The sequence below is a fragment of the Durotheca rogersii genome, assembly GCF_024521655.1.
Source record: "Durotheca rogersii strain YMJ 92031201 chromosome Unknown GGS23scaffold_8, whole genome shotgun sequence".
Classification (NCBI taxonomy): domain Eukaryota; kingdom Fungi; phylum Ascomycota; class Sordariomycetes; order Xylariales; family Xylariaceae; genus Durotheca; species Durotheca rogersii.
In genome coordinates, this window is record NW_026251239.1 from 211,095 (window position 1) to 223,632 (window position 12,538).

Here is a 12,538-nt window from a genome sequence, read left to right on the forward strand (position 1 = left end):
GGATTTATATAAAGAAAAGGCATCGATTATAACGAAATTAAGGCGATAACGGCGAGGATAATATCGTAAAGAATGCTAATAGCGTTAGCCGTTATTTATTAATAATATATCCTTTAGATCGACTTTATTACCGCCTACTTTAACGGGAAGCTAAACGAAAGGATCTTTATAAAATAATTCCTTATATTAAAGAAGTATTTCGAGGCTTATAAGAAAGAGAAATAAACCTATAGTTATAACGAGTCGAAGATTATCGAGCTAATTAACCCGTTATATAGCTTAAAATAAGCTAAAGCCGCGTAGTAATAACGTATAAGAGGTATCTTAAAGAAATACGGCTACGTTTTATTAACCTTAGACGACGTTATTTATATAAAACCCGAAATAGGAAACGTAATCGCTTCGTATGTAAACGATTTCCTATTATTCGGACCTAAAGAGGAACGACTTTATAAACTCGCGAATATAATTAAAGAGGAGGTTAAGGTAATTAACTTAGGAAACGTTAATTAATTTCTCGGGATCCGGATAAGACGATCGTTTCTTACGGGGGACGTCCGGCTCGATTAATAGTAATATACGGAAAAGGCTTTAAAGGAACTTAACTACGGCGATACGAAGCTATACCCGTTACCGTATAACCCGAAGAATTAGAACGCGGTCGTACCGAAAAAGGCTAACGATAAAGCCGACCTACGAAAGGTTTAAAAGTATACCTCGTTAATAAGAAAAGCAAACTTTTCGGTATATATTACGAGGCCTAATATTAATTACGTAGCTTCGACCTAGGCGCGTTTTATAAATAACCCCTTATAAGAGTATTAAATAGGAATTAAACGCGTAATGCGATATCTTAAGGGAACGGTAAGCCGAGGAATCCGGTATCGGTAATTAAACGAAAATTATCCTTATAAAGAATATAACGAAATAAGTCTTTACGGCTACGTAGATTCGAATTACGCGGGAAATATATTTATAATTAAGTTAACGAATAATTACGTATTCTTTATAATAAGAGCCTCGATCGTATAAATATCGAAGCTTTAGTCGGTAGTCGCGCAAAGCTCGGAAGAGGCTAAGTATATAGCTTTATCGACGGCGGTAGTAAATGCCGCGTAAATACGTAATTTTCTTACGGAATTAAGCGTAATATTCGTAGGCCTTATTACCTTACGATACGATAATACGACGGCGAATACGTAAGTAAAGGAAACCGCGATAAATAAATAAAAGCGGTATATCCGAAAGGATTACTACTACGTAAGGTAAGAGGTAGAAGAGGAATACGTTAAGCTAAGATACGTATTATTAGCTAAGAACGCGGCTAATAGGTTTACGAAGCCTTTAGAAGCGAAGGAATACCAGAGGTTTATTAAGCTATTATATCTAAAGGACCCGTAATAGCCTTATTCCTTAAACGAAATAAGTATATAAATAAAGCGATAAGGGAAGAAAATACTACGGAATTAAGGCCTTACGTTATTTAAGAGCCTAACGATAGCCTTACCTAGGCTAAGAAGGCGTATAGGCGCGTAAGTACGTAATCGGTTACGTATAGCTATAAGGTAAGCCCTGCCTTAACGAGGGCTAATCGGGATATAAAAGGCACGTAAAACGGCTCCAAAAGGCTACGTAAATAACTATAATTCAATTAACTATTCACCCGTTCCTTAGATAGCCACACCTAGCATTTAGCTCCCTATTTAGGTAACATCTTGCTGTTTCGTGGCGCGCGTTTTACGCGTTTTACGAGTAAGCCACACCTAAGTATTCTCTCTCCTTTCTTTAAGGGCAGTTCCTGGCGCGGTTTTAAGCTATCTCTCCCTCCTTTTCAGCATGGTTTATCCTGATACGTGGTAGGAGGCAAAAAGATTGTATGAGGTTGGTGCTCTCGACTTAGAATTTCGTGTACATCCCATTCGCGTCAGTTACAGCTTAAAGTCGCGCAGGGATACCTAGTGTCCAGAAGCTCACGCAACCCATTCTCCGGAACCTTCTCCCGAGCATCTTTTACGGCAGTTAATATTTTGATACCCCGCTCTTGAAGTTGTGATTGACGCGAATGGGAGGCGGAGACCTGCGATCCGGCACGCTCGTGGGTGACAAGCGACGCCAACGACGTCAACGGCGTCAGCGACGGCCTCCGGCCAAAGACGTGGGGAAAAGTCGGTCATTGTTACTTTTCTGCGCGGTACCTCCCTTGGGTGGATTATAGGAGGTACCTACCCTAGGTACCTACCTCTATTACGTCGATCTGTAGGCAGGTTTAGGTACCACCTAGGTAGGTAAGTGACCTCATAGACGAACCTCCCCGATGTTGAGAAGTAGTGCTCAGTTTTTCCTCCGTCCTCTATCTCAGTCCTCCAGTTGCTCAACTACCAGACACACTCTTCCCTACGACTTGCCCGCACATAGACAGCCCTACCTGTATAGGAAGGATTACACATCGCATCATCAACCGACGAAGCCGGCTCGCCTCCCCGCTCCCTGCATCCTACTCCAACCCCCCATCGTCCTAGCGGAGCTGGATTAAAAAAATGGCCGACGACAGGCAGAACAAGGGAGTCTCCGCTCCCCAAGACACGGCTAAGCCAGCCGACGACCCAGCCTCCCACGGCACAGCTCCGGCAGATCGTAGCGAGGACAAGAAGGCCGACGGCCCTGCTGCCGATGCCGCGTCCAGCACCTCGCAACCCGCCTCGCAACCCGCTTCGCGACCGCAGTTGCCCACGCACTTCCGGGGCATGCCGAAGCAGTGGGAGAAGAACCGAGGCCAGTAGACGGACCGCGCTCGCTGCCACGCCCGCCCGACAAGACGAGTCTAACCAGGTATCGATATCAGTGAGTAAGGATGCCTGGGGTCGACGCGTAACGCTATGCACCGCCACCGCCCCCGCGCGTGTCACTTGAGACAGGATTGCATCTGGAGCTGGCGGTTCCGGGGTGGGCTGAGGCACTTTTGACTTTGGGATGGACGAGAAGCCGAGACGAGGAGTCATGAGGAGAAACACGGTGTTCCGCGAAGCTTCCGCGGGCTTACCAATAGTCGTAAACCATCAACGATAGGTACCTATTGTGTGCACTTGGAAATCTCGTGGCTTCGGCGGCGTCAATTAGCATCGTGACCTCGGCGGTGTCGACCAGCATCGTCGAGAAGGCATCGCCTCCTGGGGGCCTCGCGGGCACTACCTGCCTATAACTTAATACCGAGCCGAATCCTTCGGGCTCGAAGACGGAGCAGGTAGGGCATTGTGTTGGCATTCCATCAGGCGGTGTTCTCCGCCCTGCCCAGGTTGAGCTGTTGCATGACTTGCCGACAACTGCCGACTACACAATGCGATCCACTTACGATAACCCGCCCGGGTATAGTGGCATGAACAGCCCCGCGCATCACCCCTTAACCGCGCTCAGCGCCATTACCTATCAATCGATTCGGCACACGCCTACAGAATCGACACCGACAAGCCTGACTGAGATCTCATATTAACCTCACGTCTCTCTGCCGCCTCGACGACTCTTGTCCACTTTCCACAGCCGCTCACTTCCACCCAGCTTCGACCCATCCTAGTTGTTTAGGTACTACTCGTTCAAGCTTCTCTTCCCTCAGCCCGCCCAACCCGCCTGCTCGCTACACACAATGGGCAGCAACTCGGCCAACCAGACGCGGCAGCTCAGCGTCGTCGTCACCGGCGGCGCGAGCGGCCTCGGGCTCTCGATGGCGAAACATTTCGCATCGCAGGGGCACAAGGTGGCCATTCTCGACGTCAACGCGAACAACGGGCCTCAGGTCGCCGCCCAGGTTGCCGCGGAGAACCCCGGGTCCACGGTGACCTTTGAGCGCTGCGACATCGCCTCGTGGCACGACGTTTCCGAGGCCTTCCGCTACGTATACCAGCGCTACGGCGCCATCCACGTCGTCTTGGCCAACGCCGGCATCTCCGAGCAGGGCGTCAGCAGCCTTACGCTCGTCGACGAGGAAGAGCCCTCTCAACCACGATTGCGCACGCTCGAGGTCAACCTCACAGGCACGATATACAGTAAGTGCAGCCATTCGTGCATGACTAACACCCACCCGCACCATCTTCTCCGTCCCCTAGAAACGGTAATTCTGCGTGCTCGGCTGCACGTGTGACAAATTACCCTCGTTCTGGCGACTGACAATGCGGAAATAGCTGTCAAGCTCGCGGCCCACTACATCAAAAAGAATCAGCCAGATCCCACGACGGGGTCGCGCGGTAGCATAATCTGCACGGCATCGAACGCGGGTCTCTACCCTTTCCCCGTAGCGCCGGTGTACGCTGCATCCAAGGCCGGCGTCATTGGGCTCGTGCGGTCGCTCGCCCGCGTCCTCGGGCGCGTAAACATCCAGATCAACGCTCTGGCTCCTGCCGTTCTCGGTGAGATTCCCCCCCCCCCCCCCCTGGTGTTCTTTTTCACGCCTACCTCTCGGAAACTCGGCCGACGAAGGAATGCGGTTCTAATCGTGCTGCAGAGAGCTCGATCGCGCCATCGAAGGCCCTGTTTGAAGAGATGATCGTGACGCCCCCGGAGACGCTAGTACGCGGCGTCGCTCAGCTGGTCGGGGACGCCAGCGTGTCCGGGGCCGTGGCCGAGATCCACGGCGACAAGGTTACGATACGGCCGCATCACGACTACGTCGACGAGGACACGGAGGCCAACTTGGAGACGTTCTGGAGACGCGGTGAGGCTTAAAGCCACCTTACTTAGCGGCATACTACTACTCACTTGAAGGGGGCGTCGGCCTCGGGCCTCGGGTAACGGTACACAGGTTGTAAGATGGAAAAACAGCGTGTAGCTATAGAATTCGCGGGAGACGACTGCGTACGGAGTCAGCGGGATCCCAGCCGGGCTCGGCTGGGCACTTGGGCATAGTAATGGCATTGTTATGTTGGCATGCCTTGGCACCTTACATCGGTGTAATTCCTTGGGTACATTTTCACGTAATATTAGGTACGTATTCGATACCGGACGTTCAGCGTAGCTCTAAATTGTGAAGGGCGTTCAACTTTGTCTTCCTGCATAGCCCACGAGCGAGGTGTGGCCGTCCCATGTTTTCGGGCCACAGTTTTCTATCCTACTCATCCCTCTTGCGGAGAATTACACCCGAATGAAAAGCCAATTGACAATATACAGGTATCTCGAAATCTAGAACCCCAATGATTCTCCTTTGTGTATGGCAGGTGTGAGTGCTTAGGACAGGCCCATCGGACGGAGCTTCGGACGGAGCTTCGACGTACATCCAGAGTCACGAGGTATCACGCCTGGGTTCCGGTGCGGATAGCGGTGGGAATATTCCAGAACTCCTGGCCGAGAGGCTGTTACAAGCGGAGAGCGCAACCGTGTAGTGGCGGCCAGAACGAGACAGGGAGTGCCTTTTCTAGGGTGCTCAAATACTGCTGCCGCGTTCACCACCACCACCGCCACGACTACCGGACGTTGCGTATATAGAGACCCCATGTGACAACGCCATAGATTTAGAGTTCCCATCCAGCCCCCAATGTAGCTTCACGCGACGGAGGGCCGTATTAACGGACTCTTTAAGTCCGATACTTATGACGTGGACACGTTTCTGTAGTATAAGTTGAAGAGGGGTGCGACCCCTTTTTCTGTCGAATTCCACGATGTCTCCCCCCAGAAACTTTAACTAGGAACTTCAGAGGGGGAGAGGCCCTCGGGTTGGGGATTTGTACGCAGCACTCCGCCCCGTCTATGTCTCTTGCATTCGTTGTCCGCTATTACCTACTACTGGAAAGGCAAACTGTCTGTTCTCCGTATTTAACCCGCCCTCTCCCCTCTTTCGTTCCTCACTTCCTTCTGCTCTACTCAACCCACCCTCTCTCGGCTTCGTTCTTGTCGGCCCTCTGATCTACTTAATCTACCTTGTCCCCGCTTCGTTCTTTACTTCCTTCCGCTCTACCCTGTTCAGCCAAGACCATCTCTAGGCGGTCGCGGTCAGTTAATATTGTTTACCTAATATCGCCGCAACCGATCGTCCAGGGAATCGCTACACTATCGCTACTACAAGCACAGAGCACGCTCTTGGAGCATACCGGCCCGTCTACAGGCAATATTCATACGGGTACATAAGGAGGAGCCACAAGATCTAACGATCAGAAACCATCAGCCTCTTCACCCAATCTCTCTTTTTCCTGCCCCGTTTTCGTTTTTGGCCGTTATTTGCCTTCTGCTTGAGCCCCAAGCGTGGGGAGGAAAACCTATCGCTTCTTATCCTTCTTGCTCTTGGTCTTCACCGTCTCCCCCCTCGGCCGTTTCCCTCCATCAAACGTGTGAAAGGAAGAGGCAGGCGTTGCCACCGCGGCGCGTCGGCGGCATTTTTAGAGCGTGGGAAAAGACGGAAACGAGAAGTCTGTCCCAGATATCGTTTCTCTCGCCTGTTCTCTCCTGTCTTCAGGCTCGACCTGCGCACCCGATTTGCCAACAAAGTTCGTTTTTCTAGGCGATTGACCTGCTTTATTGAGCAACCCGTTTCGTCTATACCCAAAACATATCCTCGCCAGCCAGGGCGAGACCCCGTACTTGAAGGAAGCGACCGCGTCAACGCCGGACGCAATGGCCCCCCCAATCATCTTCCGTCAGCCCCCTACCCAGGTTCGCATGCCAAAAGACTTCAAAGCCCTGTCGATCTCCGACGAGGCAATCTCACCACGGGAGTCTTCGTTGCACCGCCCACCGGACACGAATGGCGAGTCCTGCTCTCGTACGGCTTCGGCGTTCCCACAGTCGGACAGAGACAACCGGTACCACGGCAACGACCGCAGGGCAGCCGGCTCGAACATTAACAACACCAGCAGCAGGGCTAGCTACAGGCCCAATATTGTGACCAACCCCCGCAACGCCAGGCACATCGACGCCGCGAACAAACACCCCGTCCACAGCGCGCACGCGGGACCCAGCTCCGGCACCCCCCGACCCGGCCCCACCAGCCAGGCGCCCGCAGACGACGGCGCCCGCGCCAGCAACGACTGGCGCGTGTGCGAGGACCGCGGGTGCCGGGTGTGCCGCGGGCGCGGCTACACGATGGAGGACGGGGAGCACGTGGACCGGTTCTTCGCGGACATAGCGCGGCGGACGATGGAGCGGCGGGGCGTCCCGCCGCGGCGGCCGCGGACGCCGTCGTGGTACTGCCCCGCGGCGTCGGCGTCGGCGCTCGCGGCCGCGACGGCGGCGGCCCAACGGGGCGAGCGCTGGCCGCCGGGGCGCGCGGCGCCGGGGCCCCCCCACCGCGCCGCCCCCGACGACGCGCGCGTGTCCGGCCCCTACCCCGGCGGGCCCCCGCCCAACGAGCGCCGCCGCGCCGAGCAGGCCGCGCCGCTTTCCTTCGGCCCGGTAGGCAGCGGGGCGCCCCGGGGCGCCGGGGCCGGCGGCGAGAGAGAGAGAAAGAACCCCGCGGCTGGGGTAGCTGAGGAGAGGAGTATGCAGCGGTAGATGAAAAGCGAAAAAGAAACCAAAAATTTGGGAGAACGGAGAAATGAGAAAAGATTTTGGGGAAAACGAAAACCGGTAGGGGAAAAAAAAGGAGAGAAGGAGACAGAGACGGAATCTGGATGCTTTTGATATCACTCGTTGGTTGCTGAGGACGGACGGCGCAAGCGGAGAATATGACCTACGTGGTTGATGGGATGGGGGACAGCGTGCAGAGATGCTGGTTCGACTCTACGTGACACTGTTAGGTATTATACGAGCGCTCGCGAGAGCATATTATGCGTTGTTATTTTGGGCTTGTGAAATTCGGATTGGATTGGATTCGATTGTTTTTTTTGCTTCCACTTTTCACCCTCGTCTCGGCTAATACCCCCCCCCCCCATCTTCGCCTTCACCTTCGACCAACCGGGCCGCCGCAAAGTCACAGTCAGCAAATACCTACGTCCGCCGCGGCCTGTCTCATCCTACCTGGGCCGACGTTCGGATCTTACGGGCGGCCGTATGGGGGGGGGGCGCGGGGCCGGGTCGAGGGTGGTTCTACGAGTTTTTGCTTGTGGTGTTTTTTTGTGTCTTGTTTCTGGGAGGTCTGATTGATGAGTTGGGATATCGTCGAATTGGGACTGGGAGCTTGGGTATCTGCTGGCGACGTACAGTCGTTGTTTGTAAGGTTGCACCGGGGACGGATGGACAGACGGGCGGGCGGGCAGAGGAGGAGGGAGGAGGGATGAGAACGGATCGAGACACCAGGATGGACGGAGGGACGGGCAGAGACGGGAGGAGGAACGCTAGGGCGGACAGACGTTACCACTTAGCACCGCTTCTACACCAGATTGTCGCCGCCATCATCAACATGGAATAATGATGCCCGCTCGTTCGTCTGAGTTTTCCACGCACCGCGCCTAGCTTGCGCCTTGCCTTCTCCTTGCTACGTGCTCGTAGGATCTGCCAAAGCGGTGAAGCGAATGAATGGGTGAAGATAGCTAATACCCTATGTAACCCTGCGCGGGTGCATCTACAATGGACGTGCAGGTCTACTACGGATCCACACGGGATCTCTCGTCTCCATATCCCATCCCACGCTGGCCGGCCGGCAAAGTGCTGCTCGCTCATTCGCCCGTTCGCCTGCTCGGCCGTGCGGTGGTCAACGCGGCCTCGTACGACGGCGAGGATCGAGAGTGCGCACTATAGGCGGGTTGTATGCGCATACGTATACCTAAATAGGCACATATAGGTGCGGTGTGTATCGCGCGGGACGGGAGGTTCGAGGGCGGGAGCGACGAGGGAGAGGAGCGGGAGGGCAGACGGAGGAGAGGAGAGCCCGACGATTCCGTGCCCCGTCTCGAACCCCGGATCGCGAGGTGATTGGGAAGACGAGCGCTTGTTTTGGGGGGAGAGCGAATTGAATTGCCATCTCTGGCTCAGACGACGACGACGAGAGCACTGCCCCTCCTCCGCCCTCCCTCGTCCTCCCCCCTGTCCTCTCCCTCCCTGCGCTGCACGCTGCACGCACCCATCCCCTCACACCAAAGGGTCGGAAAATCTTACGACTACGATATCTGTCGATGCTCAACCCACGTCTGTAGGTATGTATGCACGTATGTGTACGTAGGTAGGTATATTTATGTGTCTGCTTCTATGTGAGTGTACGCAGCTATGTAGAGTATTGTAGAGCCCTGTACATGCGCATGCGACGTCGTGGGGAGAGCTGATTCCGTGTCCGTACTATATCCCATCCCCCATACCACCATACACCTATACATGTACTCACGCACACAAGCATAGGCCCCCCGTACCATACGCGACACCTACGCACAACGTCCACACACGACACAACACATACATGTGAATAGACAGATAGACAGTTGGATAGACAGACAGATCAGACGGCACAGACTAGGCCACTTGGGCGAGTACGCAACGGTCTCTCCACACGCTCGCACAACGCTAGCCCCCGGATCCCCCAGACTCAGGCCGCACTTAGGGGAGAACACTAACGGCGAGAGGCGGACGTGCGGGTCCAGGGAATCAGGGATCGCCAGCGAATCAGCGGGCTCGCGTTGGGGGCTGACAGCAGCGAGCGAGGCCTTTTCCGCCCCAGGCCCACGCGGGGAAGAGGACGCATCTCCTGTACCCATGTCTGGGCTGGCCCTCCTCGCCCATCCCCCCTGTTCTGGGGTAAAATAGCAGTCTGGGGTAGCATTACGCCCGATCGAACAGGAAGGTTGGCACACGATTGTATGAGGAGAGGAAGAGACACAGAACGAAAGTCAGCAAGACGTAGAGAGAGGAGATTGCAACGGGAGAAATAAGGGAAGTGTGAGAAAGCAGTGGGAATGGAGAAACGAGGAGAAGAAGGACCCGAGCTTGGACGCGCAGACGAGCTCAGCAGGCTGTGGACCGACCAGGTTAGTGGGCTCAGAACCCGCTGGGAGGGGGGGGGAGCACAGGACGGTGTGTACGTATGTGTACAGGAACGGAACTGGATGGGATGGAGATGGGGATGGGGACAGGGTGTGCGATGGACGGCTAATTATTATCGTTCTGGCCGCACGACGTCGACTCTTCCCTTTCCCTTCCCCTCTTCCCCTTCTCCATTCCCCCGTTCTGTTTTCGGAGAACTCTTATTTCAACCTCACGTCGTCTAGGGATTGCTGCCTCTCTTTTTTGGGCCTCTTTCCCCTTCTTTTCGCCTCGTCGACCTTCCCGACATCGATGGATAGATATCCGGCCTGCCCAGCATGTCGCTACACGGCTTCGTCCGCAGGGTACGGTGGTTCGCCTTCGTCCGCCTACCTTGGCTGTCGAATCTACATCCGACACGACATACCTTTCATTTCTAATTCCCGCATGTGCCCCTCAAGTTATCGTGCGCACCTGTATTCCTAACCGCGGCATTTCCCCCCCCCTCCCTCACTCGTTATAGCTCTCGGGGCATCTGAAGACACCCCGAGACGAGACGCGTCGTCGGCCTAGACACGACGAATGAATGATGACTCGAAATCCTGAGCGTGTATATAGGCTACCCGCCCTACACGTTTAGCCAGACTTTCTTTCCGTTGACTACACGGCCGAGGTTGTTTTTCTTTTTCGCCTGTGAGGAGGCTGTGGTGCCGCTAATGGGATCGAGTGCTCCCGGCGGTGCTGTTTTATCCTACTCACTTCGAACTCTGCGTCGTCTCGAGTACACCTCAGTTGGTTATGGTGGATCGGCTTAGGCCTCGAGTTTGGGCCGCGCGGGGGACCCCGACACAACGGTATATGAACGGTGGGCGCTGCCAGCCGCTAACGCGTCTAATGCTATCGGTAATCGTTCCGATTATGGGTTTGAAACCATCGCGTTGATGTGCCGAAAGGCAAGGAAATGACGGTACCATCGTTTCGAGGGAATCCGGTAGGAAGGACGCCATCCGGATCTTGAGATATCGCGACTATCTATCGTCCACGGCGGGGTATCGATGGTGCAATACGTTCGGGCGCCGACTCTAGGTTATGGTCAGCAGTTGACGCGAACCCGCCCGCATTCGGGAGTTGCCGTCACAGAAGCACCAATGGCCGTCACAGAAGCACCAATGGCCCTCAACAACACGAAGAGTAGCCTCATCAGCCCGACATTGGCGAGGTCAACTAACTGGCCAAAGCTAACGGGGCTGTCTGGTTCCTGGATGTTCATATCATTACGACAGGGTCTGGGAACTTCTCATGGGCAAGCAGCCTAGGCCCTTGGGCCGGCTTCCACGAAAGGCGATATTGGGGAGCTGCGGGGATCTGTGGTGGCTGACCGAAACATGGGATGGGAGCCTCTCTGCTCTGCGTCAAGCCGTGCAGCGGTTCATGCGCGTGTCGCATCGGCCCGCATCCATGCCTATCTATCGATCGTTAGGCTCCTTGGTTGATCCACCTGTCCCAGCCTCTTCTTGATACCTTCCATATTCGCTATTCGTCGGTTTGGCTGCGGTCAGCTCTCAAGGACGGCCAGTCACACCGGACTTCCTTTGGGCACCGGTAAAGCCACACCAGATTCTGGCATCGTCTGGAGGCCGATCCTAGGTCGAAGTAGGAACTCACGGGTGGTCCGGCTGGCTTGTTAACGATGTAGCGTCCTTCGTCTCGCATGTCGGTAACCGACCGATGTTATTCTGTCGCGGGTGCAGCAAGCTCACAGAACCAAACAGGGCCAACGTTGGCGTCATGCCTGTCTCGCCCCGTCTCGTCTCAACCGGACCGTGGCTACCGAGATGCTGTCGTTGATGTAGGAGCCAGGCCTGTTCAATGTCTGTCGCGAATCGTCGTCATGAATTGCTTCGTGTCAGTATCGCTCCAGGTCTAGCCGAGTCTGGTCTTTGTCGGATCGAATCGTTCGAAGGAAATCGCCATGTCCCCTGACGCCGTCCCCTGGGGGTGGTTGAGGAATGACATGGTTGCCTACGCACAGTTGTCGATCCATCAGATAATTCTAGTAACGATCACGACAACATCGGTAACGAATGGTAATGGCCGGGGACGCTGAAGGCTGGATATCACCGTGGCCGTTAGTCGTCAACGATTAGCATCGCCACCAGAAATGGGGGAGGCCGACTCAGGCCCCATCTCGAGAAAGAGTTTAGTAGGAACGGGATAAGGGGGGGGGGGGGGGGCGTCAGATATATATATACACTTGTATACCCATCGCCACACACACACGCGCACTCCATACGGCGTCAGAGACCCACCGCCCCCCCTTCGCTGTTGGATGCCACTCACTCACCTTACCGTACCCTCCCGACGACGAGTGACCCCCATCTCCCGTGTTCCCATTATATACCATGTATGTATACGCATGTATACATACACACTAGGAGAGGGGAGTGAGGATCACAGGGGAGACCCACGCATGTCACCTCTCACCCCAGACTGAATAGACGGGGACAGCGGCACGACGCAACGCAGAAGAACAAGAGACGATTCGCCCCCAGGAAGAGGGATGAAGAAAGGAGGAGAGAAGGGGTTAGCCCTACTAACTAGCCCAAGGCCGAGCCGACCCAGCCCGCAACGCAGTCTACCTACCCGATGTAGCTAGTCGGGTCCATCCATTTTA

General features: G+C 54.8%; 4 protein-coding genes across 4 annotated transcripts; 3 read left to right on the forward strand and 1 right to left on the reverse strand.

Moving 5' to 3' along the window:
- Positions 1-2,275: 2,275 nt before the first annotated feature.
- Positions 2,276-3,318, reverse strand: GGS23DRAFT_507657 (uncharacterized protein). Its single transcript, XM_051514523.1, has one exon. It carries the CDS (start codon positions 2,997-2,999, stop codon positions 2,376-2,378), a length of 624 nt encoding a protein of 207 aa, XP_051372345.1. The 5' UTR covers positions 3,000-3,318; the 3' UTR covers positions 2,276-2,375.
- On the forward strand, positions 3,319-4,962 carry GGS23DRAFT_507616 (NAD(P)-binding protein). Its single transcript, XM_051514522.1, has 3 exons — positions 3,319-4,037; positions 4,173-4,397; positions 4,493-4,962. Exons 1-3 carry the CDS (start codon positions 3,638-3,640, stop codon positions 4,711-4,713), a joined length of 846 nt encoding a protein of 281 aa, XP_051372346.1. The 5' UTR covers positions 3,319-3,637; the 3' UTR covers positions 4,714-4,962.
- A 1,629-nt stretch (positions 4,963-6,591) lies between these two features.
- GGS23DRAFT_596144 (uncharacterized protein) lies at positions 6,592-7,467 on the forward strand (the record flags this gene model as incomplete). Its single annotated transcript, XM_051518437.1, has 1 exon — positions 6,592-7,467. One exon carries the CDS (start codon positions 6,592-6,594, stop codon positions 7,465-7,467), a length of 876 nt encoding a protein of 291 aa, XP_051372347.1.
- A 127-nt stretch (positions 7,468-7,594) lies between these two features.
- Positions 7,595-8,160, forward strand: GGS23DRAFT_507700 (uncharacterized protein). The gene has a single exon (XM_051514524.1). The coding sequence runs from the start codon at positions 7,743-7,745 to the stop codon at positions 8,052-8,054; it is 312 nt and encodes a 103-aa protein (XP_051372348.1). The 5' UTR covers positions 7,595-7,742; the 3' UTR covers positions 8,055-8,160.
- The last annotated feature ends 4,378 nt before the right edge of the window (positions 8,161-12,538 follow it).